Source organism: Solea solea, chromosome 18, assembly GCF_958295425.1.
Source record: "Solea solea chromosome 18, fSolSol10.1, whole genome shotgun sequence".
Classification (NCBI taxonomy): domain Eukaryota; kingdom Metazoa; phylum Chordata; class Actinopteri; order Pleuronectiformes; family Soleidae; genus Solea; species Solea solea.
The window spans coordinates 12463634-12476468 of NC_081151.1; the positions used below are offsets into that span (position 1 = coordinate 12463634).

General features: G+C 37.3%; 1 protein-coding gene across 9 annotated transcripts; it reads right to left on the reverse strand.

The window, feature by feature from the left end:
• Positions 1 to 152: 152 nt before the first annotated feature.
• LOC131445071 (matrilin-3-like) lies at positions 153 to 12579 on the reverse strand. 9 transcript variants are annotated; one of them, XR_009233797.1, is made up of 14 exons: positions 12234 to 12579; positions 11345 to 11500; positions 10180 to 10755; positions 8979 to 9098; positions 8065 to 8184; positions 7765 to 7884; positions 6902 to 7021; positions 6618 to 6737; positions 6312 to 6431; positions 4901 to 5020; positions 4161 to 4557; positions 3725 to 3850; positions 2635 to 2754; positions 1811 to 1909 (listed from the first exon to the last, which is right to left on the reverse strand). XR_009233797.1 is itself a non-coding variant. In XM_058615878.1 (9 exons), the coding sequence occupies exons 1-9, from the start codon at positions 12547 to 12549 to the stop codon at positions 743 to 745; spliced, it is 1821 nt and encodes a 606-aa protein (XP_058471861.1). In that variant the 5' UTR covers positions 12550 to 12579; the 3' UTR covers positions 153 to 742. The 9 variants fall into 9 exon arrangements, 2 of the variants coding, with proteins under 2 accessions (XP_058471861.1, XP_058471860.1); XR_009233795.1 differs by having other exon boundaries at positions 10048 to 10755; XR_009233796.1 differs by lacking the exon at positions 6902 to 7021 and having other exon boundaries at positions 10048 to 10755.
• Between the last annotated feature and the right edge of the window lie 256 nt (positions 12580 to 12835).

Here is a 12835-nt window from a genome sequence, read left to right on the forward strand (position 1 = left end):
AAGAAGCTTAAAGAAATGTCATTTAAAAAGACACTCAAAGTAATTTATCAGTTACCAATTTATCAATTAATCTAAATTTCGTTATTGATGGATAGATAGATAGTTAGATAGATCTTAGTTTATATAATGCACAATGCATGAGACAAATTGGATATAGTGTTTACAAATATTTATTTTCCACATGCAGCTTCCGTAGAGAAAACATACAAAGACAAATACATGAAAATGACAATAAAGTGAAACTATTGTTATTATTATTATTATTATTATTATTATCATTATTATTATTATTGACGATAATAATAATAACAACAATAACAATAAAAAATAATAATGTGGCAAGCAGACAAACAGCAACAATGCTTTTACAGGTATGGATGGAGTCTGTGTTCTAACTACACAAAAACTCTGATCATGAAAATCCCTTAAAGTGAAGGTAGTGGGATGTATAATGGACAAAGACTATTTTACAATACATAAACAGTGATAGGAGTAACTGTTGCTTATCTTACAAATACACAGGTACATGTCGACATTTACACGCTTAACCTGACTTGTCAGTGGTAATAACAATGCCAAAAATGCAACTTTATGATCATCATCATAATAATAAGACATCATTTTATTACTATACTACATGACAAAGCAATACTAAATTTAACACACTTAACAGATTAAATTAAACACTGAAGATATTTTGACAGTATGAAAAAAGTGAGGTCTTCTGACAGCATCGCTGTTCTTAATACTGCTCTTCTTCTTCAATCAGCTTCACTTTGTCTGAAAGTTCTTCAAGTAAACAAACAGTCAAGGGAAAAAAAAACATGCCACAATTCCACCATTTATTATTGGAGAGGATATAGAAATATCAAACTTTAAATCAACTGAAAATATTATATTATATATTATTATTATTATATATATAGGTGGAGAGAGAAAAGCTACGAAGCAGCTCTGGCGTTTATAAAAGGTTATAATACAAAAGTATTGAAACTCAGTCAGTACTATCACTACTTGTAAGAGGTGGCAGTATTTGGTCCTGATGTGGTCTTGAACAGTGGTCTACTACTTAGCAGACATCTCACTCTCCACTGTTATCCACCCACAAACCCCTTATGTCCTGATGATAGTTTTGCCTCATATACCTGAGAAACTACTGTATATAATGTTACAAATGTGTTACATATGTATTAACTGTAACTGTACTTTGTAACTTTTAAACATATGCAACAAATATCTGTGACACTCAAACTATTGTGAAATAAGTTCACACAATACTGATTATGTCGATCAGCTCCACACGACTCTTTCTTTGTTCTCTTTGATGTATAGCAGTGTTTAGATTGACATGTCTGCACTGCACACAGGAAGTGATTTGTTATATGTAAAGGCAGATGGAGGCAACAGTAATATTGTCATAGTAAAGCCAGACGACTCCATCAGGTTGGAGTATGACTGTAAACACAAATAATTGACGAAGTGAGCTCTACTGCTCACAGTCATTCAGCAATTTAACAGAATAAATGCTTCTTGTACCCGCCCACCTCTGCCCTGCTGTTGTATACACAGTCAGGTTTGATAGTTTTGCTTGGCAGAGCTTGTTTTCAGATTATACAAAAAACTTTACATTGTTTAGGTTCACAAAGAACAAACAAAGGCAACATCAACAGAAACAAATATCACAAAAACGTATGCATTCCAGCTTTAAATTCAAACTTTCTATTGGTTTGCAGGAAAGTAAAATAGCACTGGTTCTCTAGGACACAGTAGAACCCAAGCCTCATCATGTGAGATGCAAAAAGGATATGTTTTCTGCTCAGCTCCTGAATGGTCAACTGTACTTTTCTCTGGAAGGCAATCTGAGCTTCACACATGCAGGCGTCTTGACTTATTTCACCTCTCATTTCCTCTGAGAGAGAGAGAGAAGATGTACAGAGACAGCTGAAAACATTCCTGTCATGTTTCACCATGTTTAGTGTTTGCTTCTTTGTGATAATTCACTCGGCTGCTCAGTAGGAAACAAACAAAACTGTGCAGTGATAGTGTGTAGTTTTTCACTGGCTTCATGTAATATTTTGAAGCTGGCAAATCCTATATGTATATATGTATATATATATATATATATATATATATATATACATATATATATATATATATACATATATATATATATATATACTGTAAGTGTCAAAATCCCAATGGATATTGATTTAACAATATGAGTTTATGTGTATCATTAACAACATATGATGTAATCATGTTTGGGGCACTTTTGTATTAATTACATTGATTACATAATGAAATATATTTTATTGGTACATTTATTTTTTTATTTATTTATTAATCTATGACTCAATACACCGCATTACAAAGTCACTCATTAACCCAAACCTTTTTCAATAATCGTATAGGAAAAGAGAATTCAAGAAGCCTTTGTTGATATACAGTATTTGTCTGGAATAGTCATGGAAACAATGGCCATGATTACAATACATGTTGCAATAGACAACTTAAAGTGCAGGGCTTTGGTGATAAATGCTGGGCTGTGGAAACGTATACATCACATACAACCTAGGTTTCACAAAAACATCTCTGCGAATGTTTTTTTTATTTGAAAAGAAAGAACATTCTTACGTGAGCATGTTATCTGGTCGGCATTTAGCACATATCCGGATCGACACTTGCAGCTGAAGGAATCACCATTGTTGATACAAATATGTTGACAGTTATGTCCGTGAGCGCATGAATTTGAGCCTGAAAAGAGACACTTTCACATCTAACTGACCAAGTCTCAACATTATTATTCCCAAAACATTGATGGAATCAAACAACAGAGCCTCATTTTAAAACAGAAACATAAAAGCTAATTACATAGATTTAAAAATCTGAACATACATTGATTTACACATCATTTAAATGTTAAAAGATTTATTTTTTAATCTATCTATCTTGGTGCACTGCACTGCATTGAAACCTTAGTGGATCACGTTCATGTACATCATGTACACGGACAACAAAAGAAGTCAGAAATGTTAAAACCAATCAAGGCAATAACAATTGCATAATGTTGAGTAGGATGATGGCAACTATGATGCAGTGCTGCAGATGGAAGGGTTCTGTCTGGAAGTGTTGGAAGTAGTGACTAAGATAATTATAAATTATTGCCATTACCTTTGTATCATAATTACTATTTTAAATTGAAATTAATGTATGTCTGTGTCAGTTTTACAGTGATTTATCCAAATGTTATGGTTATTGTTGCACTTGATTTAATGCCATTTATCTGGCATTTATACAAATACCATATCTTTTTTAAAGTTTAAAATGTTGAATTCAATTTTACTCTCAAATTCCAGGTTAATTTTAATTTTATCATTTGACTTTTACCTGTTGAGACATATCTTCTATATTTGCACATTATCTAATTTGTGTTTTTTTTTCTTTATTGACATTGTCTTTAGTTCTGTTTAAGTTTGGGATCAGTGCTTCTTGGCAAGCTCTCATTTTCTTATTTTTGATTTGGCATTCAGGAGGATGGGGAGGTATGATTTTTAGATTTTTCTCATATTCTATTCTGTATTCCTTTTCATCTGCAGGACAATTTTCAGCACTGTGTTTTACATTTGTATGCATTTTTGTAAGCACTGTCATTTCAGAGGGACATTCCAGAACGATTTAAAAAAAAAAAAAAACTTTTTACAAATAATTTGAGGGCTTTACTTACGTGAGCATGTTTTGCGATTCACATTCAGGACATATCCCACTCGACACTTGCACATGTACGAGTTCCCACTGTTGACACATATGTGCTGGCAGTCGTGTCCCTGGGCACATGCATCTGAAGCAGAAACTGAAGAAGAAAAGCTCACATCTCAGTTAAACATATAGAAAACATTCCTTAATTCCTTCCTAAAAAAAGTGGACCCCCTTACTGCTCCAGTCAACAGGACACTTCCATATCTGACTGACTGGCTATATCAGTCAAGAATCCTTAAGCCATTGTTGACCATGGCTATTCAAATTTCCATCTCTTTCCATGTTTGTGGTTGATCAGAATGAGCAAAGCTTACCAGAGAAATTCCTCCAATGCTTTATTTTTAATCTTTCAATTCAGCCAATAAGATCCCTGGAAAATCTGTTAGAAGGGTCCAAGATCTTACGTGAGCATGTTTTCTTGTCTGCCTTCAACACATATCCTGCTCGACACTTGCAGATGTAAGAGTCATCACTGTCGACACAAATATGTTGGCAGTCATGTCCTCGGCCACATATATCTGAACCTGCAAAGAGACAATCCCACATCTAACTGTATTAATCATTCAGAGAAACCTTTAGTAGACAAAAGAAACAATGATGGAATACCATGATCAAGCACCTATTAATTTTGAGGCAAATGCTGAACACATCTACGAGAAAAGTCTAAGTTCTTACGTGAACACGTTTTCTTATCTGCATTCAACACATAACCCGCTGGACACTTGCACATGTACGAGTTCCCACTGTTGACACATATGTGCTGGCAGTCATGTCCCTGGGCACATGCACCTGAAGCAGAAACTGAAGAAGAAAAGCTCACATATCAGTTTAATCACTATAGAAAACATATAGAATACATCCCTTAAAGTTTTGGAGAGTCAATGGTCACATTCCTTAAAAAAGTGGACCCCCTTACTGCTCCAGTCAACAGGACACTTCCATATCTGACTGACTGGCTATATCAGTCAAGAATCCTTAAGCCATTGTGGACCATGGCTATTCAAATTTCCATCTCTTTCCAAGTTTGTGGTTGATCAGAATGAGCAAAGCTTACCAGAGAAATTCCTCCAATGCTTTATTTTTAATCTTTCAATTCAGCCAATAAGATCCCTGGACAATATGTTAAAAGGGTCCAAGATCTTACGTGAGCATGTTTTCCTGTCTGCCTTCAACACATATCCTGCTCGACACTTGCAGATGTAAGAGTCATCACTGTCGACACAAATATGTTGGCAATCATGTCCTCGGCCACATATATCTGAACCTGAAAAGAGACAATCCCACAACTTACTGTATTAATCATTCAGAGAAACCTTTAGTAGGTGAAAGAAACAAAGATGGAATACCATGATCAAGCACCTATGACGATGAATTTTGAGGCAAATGCTGAACACATCGGCACATCTACGAGAAAAGTCTAAGTTCTTACGTGAACATGTTTTCTTCTCTGGATTCAACACATAACCCGCTGGACACTTGCACATGTACGAGTTCCCACTGTTGACACATATGTGCTGGCAGTCATGTCCATAGGAACAAGAGATATGGACATGACATGTCCATATGTTATAACAACTGGGCTGTAGGAGACTTTCTCTGGCTCTTCCACAACCAGATGTCAAGGAACACTTCTGGAGCCAAACTCTTTGCAATACCTCTGAGTCTACCAACATTAAGTCTCTATTGATTGTCCTAATCTGTTAGAGTGATAGTTCATGTTTTTTTGAAGTTCGATTTTTAGGCTATGTTCAGACCTGGTATTAAATGTAGCTTTTTAGATTTTTGCCCTTAGAAAATATAAATTGTGTTTTGCTCAGTGTTGAGAAGTGTAAAAAAACTTTGAGTTCATTGTGAAAATGCAGCAGGATCAGAGGACGTCAGGACAGATGTGATTTGGATCATGATACTTTCTCAGCCTCCACTCAATAGAAATTTACTACCAACTGTCCTAAACTATTTGGAACAAACTACATGCGATAAAATTTGTTGTTGAAATTATTTTCTAATTTCTAATCCTCTGAGGGACATCATAATGGACTTTGGGGGCCTCAGGCAAAAGGGCTTACATTATCCTTGATTACACAATAAAACCATCCTATTAGTAAATGTATGTCTAGATTGATTTAAGTTTATTCAAATTTACTTTACATTATTTCATGTTTTAATAGGCAATTAAAAGAGGGATTATGAAGGATTTGATAATAATTTACAAAAACAACATAACACCGTCAAAAAGGACTTTAGCAAATAATGGATTTTAAATAATGGATATTAAAAGTACAATTGTGTTGCTTTTCATCTGCTCTTGGGGTCCCTTTTAAGCTTGGGGCTGGTAGATGTAAATGTAAAATGCAGAAACAAGAAAATGATGTCTCTTGTGGGAGCCCGTCCTATGACTTACAGAATATGCATTATATCATCAACGATTCCAATACATGCAATACATTTGTGCATTAGCCGTGTCCCATCCAGACAACATGTGGAACAATGGACAACTGGCACAAAGACATGCATAACAAGTACAGTATACATTAGGTGAAATTGAAGGTTCTTACGTGAGCATGTTTTCTGGTCTGCATTCAACACATATCCCTCTCGACATTTGCAGATGTATGAGTCATTATTATTGACACAAATATGTTGGCAGTCATTTATGTGGGAACATGAATCTGAACCTGAAACGAGACACTCATTCTTGAAATTGACTCTCTAAATGAAATGACTAACATGATACATGCTCAGTCTGCATGTGCTACCATTCCATTAACTATTGAAATCATGACCACACAGTCATGTAAGTCATGGGTATGGGTAAGTCCAGCTTTAGATAAATACAGTATAAATGAAATGGATTATCTTACGTGAGCATGTTTTCTGGTCGATATTCAGCACAAATCCTTCACGACACTTGCAAATGTAAGAATAGCGACTTTGGACACAAATGTGTTGGCACTCATGTTCTTGGTCACAAGCATCCAAACCTGAAAATAGACACTTTCACAGCTAGCATCTACAGCATTACTTCCTTGACAGATGTAATTAAATTACCATTAGCAAGGAATCTACTGTATGTCTTCTCAAGAATATAGAATAATCACACAGTGGTCTCCAGACAAATGAAAACTAATAGGGTTTGGGCTCTTACTTGTGCATGTTTTTTGATCTGCATTCAACACATATCCTTCTTGACACTTGCACGTGTATGAGTTGTATTCACCGACACAGATTTGTTGACAGTCATGTCCCAGCGCACATGAATCTGAATCTAAAAAGAGATACTCCTATTTGTAGATCATTTAATCCAATTACAGATTACAAGAACAAGTGGTTAAACTCCAGCTCCATGAAATCCAACACCCCTCCAAATATATGACACATCCCTACCTTTGAAAATACCACAAATTCAAGCAGCAACCACTACAACTGAAACTGACGCCAGTGTGTAATGGTACCACAACAACCTCATCAATTGCCAAGGAAATATCTTTAACTATTCCCATGTCCAGGAACAATTTTTTTTTTATAAATCTGAAGATAATCTGTGCCAACATACAAATGTTCTTTGATTCACAGTCAACATATTAAATTCTACATTTGTGGTAGAATTTAAGTAGAAATTAAGTAGAAATCAGCACAGGAACATGTACCTAAACCTGACAAGAAACACTACATCAGTGGTTCTCAAACACTGGGTCAGGAACCACATATGGATCACTGGAAAAATCTTTTGGGTCCCAAAACAAATTTGCTGGATTTTGGTCCCAATGTAGAAAGTCTGGGAAACACTGCACTACACTGACGTTAGCTCTGTCATTATGGAAGTCATGACACAGTGATTTTATTGGCAACTGGTACTGTTCATAAACAGTAAAGCATCTGCTGTTTATTTCAGCAAAATGTGACTGACCAATGCTTACAGCTGTAAGATGAAGCCATACAAATATATTTTTATACATTCCATCAACATATACAGTATCTGCAAACTTCACCACAAATATTTGTTCTTACGTGAGCATGTTTTCTGGTCTGTATTCAACACATATCCGACTCGACACTTGCAGATGTACGAGTCATCACTGTTAAGACAAATGTGCTGGCAGTCATGTCCATTGGCACATGGCTCAGAACCTGGAAAAACACCCCATAGCTATAAAACTCATTCCAATTAAACAAATAAAAGAGGTCATTATATTTGATGTGCACACAGATCTGTGTATTTATAATAAACAACTAGGATTGGCTCCAGCTCTCCCCACAACCCTTTAAGGATAAACAGTAGCAAACAAAGGAATGAATAAATGTTCTTACGTGAACATGTTCTCTGGTCTGCATTCAACACATGTCCCACTTGACACCAGCAGGTGTATGAGTCACCATTGTTGACACAAATATGTTGGCAGTCATGACCCTGGGCACATGCATGTGAACCTGAAAAGAGACACTCACATCTCCCCATTTCTGACTTACACAGTTTCCTGCCTCATCTACTCAAATATATTAACTCTTATAAAGTTGTAATGTGTAACTTTTGATAAACAAATGTCTGTTACATAAAAATCGTTGTCAGGTGTCACACAATGCTGATGAAGTCTATCAGCTCCACACAACTCTCACTGTTATGGCATTATCTGAAACACGCACGAGGTGAAACAAATGTTGAAAGAGAATGGTTATACTATGAACCTTTCAGAAAGCTCTGCAGGCTCAGCTGAGGTGTGGGGGAAGTCTAGCAGCATAGTGACACAAGCAGTGTTTTAGTGTGGACATAGTATGGACACAAACATGACGATTAAAGGCTATAAAGGGATAAGGGTTTATGAGGCACTGACACATAGTCAGTGCTGACGTCATGGTGCTGGTGCTTTGTATACAACCAGCACCTGTGACATGGCCACTAACCCTCAATTAAAACATGGCTGCCATCAGGGAAATAATACTTTTTGCCACTTGACAAAACCCTCACCTAATAGAATCTGCACATCTGTGAGTTAACAATATGTTAAGAGTATGTTTGCTACTTTTTCTTGCAGCTATACCGCCTTTTCTGATTGGAATCCACAGTTTGTGTTGCTTTGTAAAGTGTTCACTTCCCAATGCGAAAATCCAAATAGAAAATCAGCGATCTTACATTTTGTTTTTGGATTTTAAATTTCCACAATTTCAGCAGATGGCAAGTTACATACACAGTGAAAGTGGACAAAAATAAAATAAAAAATACTTACGTGAGCATGTTTTCTTGTCAGGGTTTAAGACATAGCCCAAGCGACACTTGCAATGGTATGAGTTTCCACTGCTGACACAAATATGCTGGCAATTGTGTCCCTGTGCACATGCATCCACACCTGCAAATAAACAATTCCAACAGTTGATTAGCTTACAAGTAGCTTAATGAATCATTGTTTTTGGGATTAGTAGTTGCAATCCACATTTATTATTTGTGTATTTTACATATAGACACATGCAAATTAGTTTGTGCTTCAAGTATACTGACGTTATAGTTGCTTTATATTGGTGCTTTATTTATGGAAGGAAGAAATTATGTTATTTATAGCAAATGATAATTTTGTAACAGAATATCCATGCAAGTACCATGCAAACACAAAGTTAAAGGCAAGCAATGTTTCAATACACTCCAAGCTATCTACAGCAGTGGTTCTCAAACGTTTTATATCAAGTACCACTTGAGAGAATATTGAGGTACTCTTGAAGTACCACAGTGGTGTAACACAGTGGTGTAAACAGGCCGAACAAAGTCAGCTATGGACTTTTCTCAGGAAAACTCTTTGGTCGTATACAGCAGGAGCTACATTAGTTTTGGCCTTGCAGCATAAGCGGCTGTTATTGATGACAAAAGCCCAAATTATGAATGTGGGAAGCTAAGCACATTTTTCAGATATGCTATGTCAGCGGGGAATGTGGGGCATAAGATACAGTGCAGAACGCTAAGAGCAGAGCGCTCCCAGTGAAGAGTACAGGCAGCATCATTTTAGATTTCAGCCATCTTAAAGTATTCAAGAATGAAGACAGTGCTTTGGTTCAGCACATCTTTATGTTGGTTAGTACAGTAACTTTGACTCTTTAATGCCAGCTGCATTCATTTTTCCATTACCAGCATTTCACAAGTTAGTAAACACCATTTTATAGAAATGCAAATGGGAAGAGGTGGTACATAGTTACTTTGCCTTTTTTCTTTGAGACCAAAGAAGAGGACTGTTGACTTTAGGATGGATATTCCCTCTATGGTGCTGCCCATACAATCACGTGTAAATTTAAAAGATGGGTTTGACATACCATTGTTTCCTTTATCGTCATTTTCAGTATTTATTCCATTTTGGTCTTTCCTGCGATCTAGGCCTAGTTCATAATCATCATTTCCACCATTTAATGGAGTGTCTGCACTCCCGTCATCATCATCATCCTTACCACACAAGGTTTCCCTAAATTTGGAAGTAAGCTTCTCAATAACACCATAGGTCTCCACGTAGAAGACATGGTCATCATGTGGTTGGCTGGCCATAAGGCGGAGGGACATCAAATCAGCTCTGTCTACTCCCACCGCGTAGATCTCTATCCCAGATGCGCGAGCTGCAGCTGACACTTCGTCCACCTTGTCCTGGGGCCTCCCGTCTGTCAATATGAAGGCCACTTTTGCAATATTTCTGGAACTAACTCTGGCCCCTGCCTCTGCGGTGAATGCTTTTTCCATAGCAGTCTTGATGGCCAAGCCTGTCATGGTGCCCGAAGCGAGGGGCTCAACTCGAGCCAGTGCCTGCTTTAGGGCAGATTTGTGAGAATACGTATTGAGCAGGAACTCAATTTGCACTGTGCTGGCATAATTGACGAGGCCAACTCGTGTAGCGTCAGGCCCGATTTCCAAGCTGTCCACCATATCTTCCAGGAACTCCTTGGCCTTCACAAACTCAGCAGGACGCACACTGCGGGAACTGTCTATGATAAAGACGAGGTCTATAGGCCGATTCCTGCAGTTGGATCTTATTGCTGTAAAAAAAGAATAAACATTTTCAAGATGTTGAACTGATTTAAAGTATCAACATCAAATTTTGTATTATAAGAAAGTAAATATCCAGATATTATTCCCATGAGCAAGATTACGGTTTTGACCATGTGCCATTACTTCATAAAAGCACATGTATACATACAGTATATATATGTATGTATGTATAAATGTATATATGTATATATGTGTATATATATATATATATACACACACACACACACACATATGTATGTATATATATATATATATATGTATATATACAGTATATGTATTAATTTATTTTTTACATTGATGAAGTTATGACATTTATCACAAAAATATCTGTTTTACCAAAAATCATTTTGAGAAATGGCATTGACCCTAGTCAGAAACCTATAAGAGCAAGTACAAAACTGCTCTTATATTGTTGTTACAGTATATTATAATTAAAGCTCATTGAGACTGATCATACTTCTATTAGCTGTGCCACTACAATAAGTTCAGAAATAATTGATTTTCACTACATGTATATTAAATAAGATAATCCACAATTTAATAGCTTTCATTTTTAGGAGTCACATTAGAATATACCTGCGGCAGTCCTGCTGAATACAGGGGACACACTTGAGTCTGCAGCGGCCTGCCATGATGTGAATGGTGCAGCACTGTGTTGCAGTTGTGAGGAGAGCCTTGGTCGTGGTTGCTGGGTCGGCTGATAGCGATACAACTTGGAATTTCTCCCGCCAGCTTTGTCACGAGAAACGAAAAAAGGCAGAAGAAAAAGCATTTTAACAGTGGTCACATGACACATGATAGGTGGGTGGACTACATGGTATATTGTATATACAGAATACAGCTGGGTGAACGTGTGCATGTGTGTGTGTCAGACATACTTTATATACAGCAACCCACCCATACAAACATACTGGACATACATACGTATATGTATGTAAACTGTACTGTAATATATTGTACACACACAGTATATATATGTACACACATAAATACATATACTTGAATATTCATTATTTTCAATTTGTCAATGAATTTTTTTGTTTTCTGCGGGTTCTCGGGCTTCCTCCCACAGTCCAAAAACATGCAATATGGGGATTAAGTAAATTGGACACTCTAAATTGACCATAGGTGTGAGTGTGAGAGTGAATGGTTGTTTGTCTCTATGTGTGTGGCCCTGCGATGGACTGGCGAACTGTCCAGGGTGTACCCCGCCTATCGCTCTATGTCAGCTGAGATTGGCACAGCACCCCCCGTGACCCTCTGGTGGAGGATAAAGCGGTAGATGATGGATGGATTTTCCATTTTCCTGCATATGTCTAGTGCAAAATGAGTGACGGGATGCAATTTCCAAACCTTGATTATACATTATAGTCAAAGGTTTCATATATAATTCTGTCTGTATATGCCAGGACAAATGCACAGAAGCACAGCATTAAGAACATGCAACGTTGCAGCCTGTACACACCTGCACTGTCACTTCTCCTCCTGTCTTGTGCCTGGATGTTGGTGGCAATGTGCAGCTGCTGCTGCTGGACACCTTGGGCACTGTAATCATCACTTCGAGGAAGCTGCTGAAAAATTTCAGCACTTGGAACTTCATCAGATGTCTGTTCAACAGATTTCCCGTCTTCAAAGTGCTGGTAGAGCCTTGCGGTGACTTGCGGGGACACTCGCTGGACCACAGGACTCATTACAGAGGGGCCCCTTGACCGAATCTGTGAGAAAGTCCCTGATGTCAGAATTCCAATGCAGCAGAAAAGTCCCAGCATTAGTGAAGTCATGTTGCCTGCACACAGGTTCCCCTCCTTCTCTGGGACTCACTACAGCTACAGCTGAATGAAGCATACTTATAGTCTATGTAGTCTCCAGCCCACAGGGCGTGGAGAACTACCAGCCCAGTCAATGCACAGATATATGGAGTAATTCAGTAATACTGTACTTGACCTGAATTGTTTTATTACCCTTGATTTCAAGGTCTTGATAACTTCATTCCATACAGGGTGATTTACACATCGTAGTATACAATTCAAAGCTCCAGTGTGTAACTTCTGTCACTGAAAAACTGCT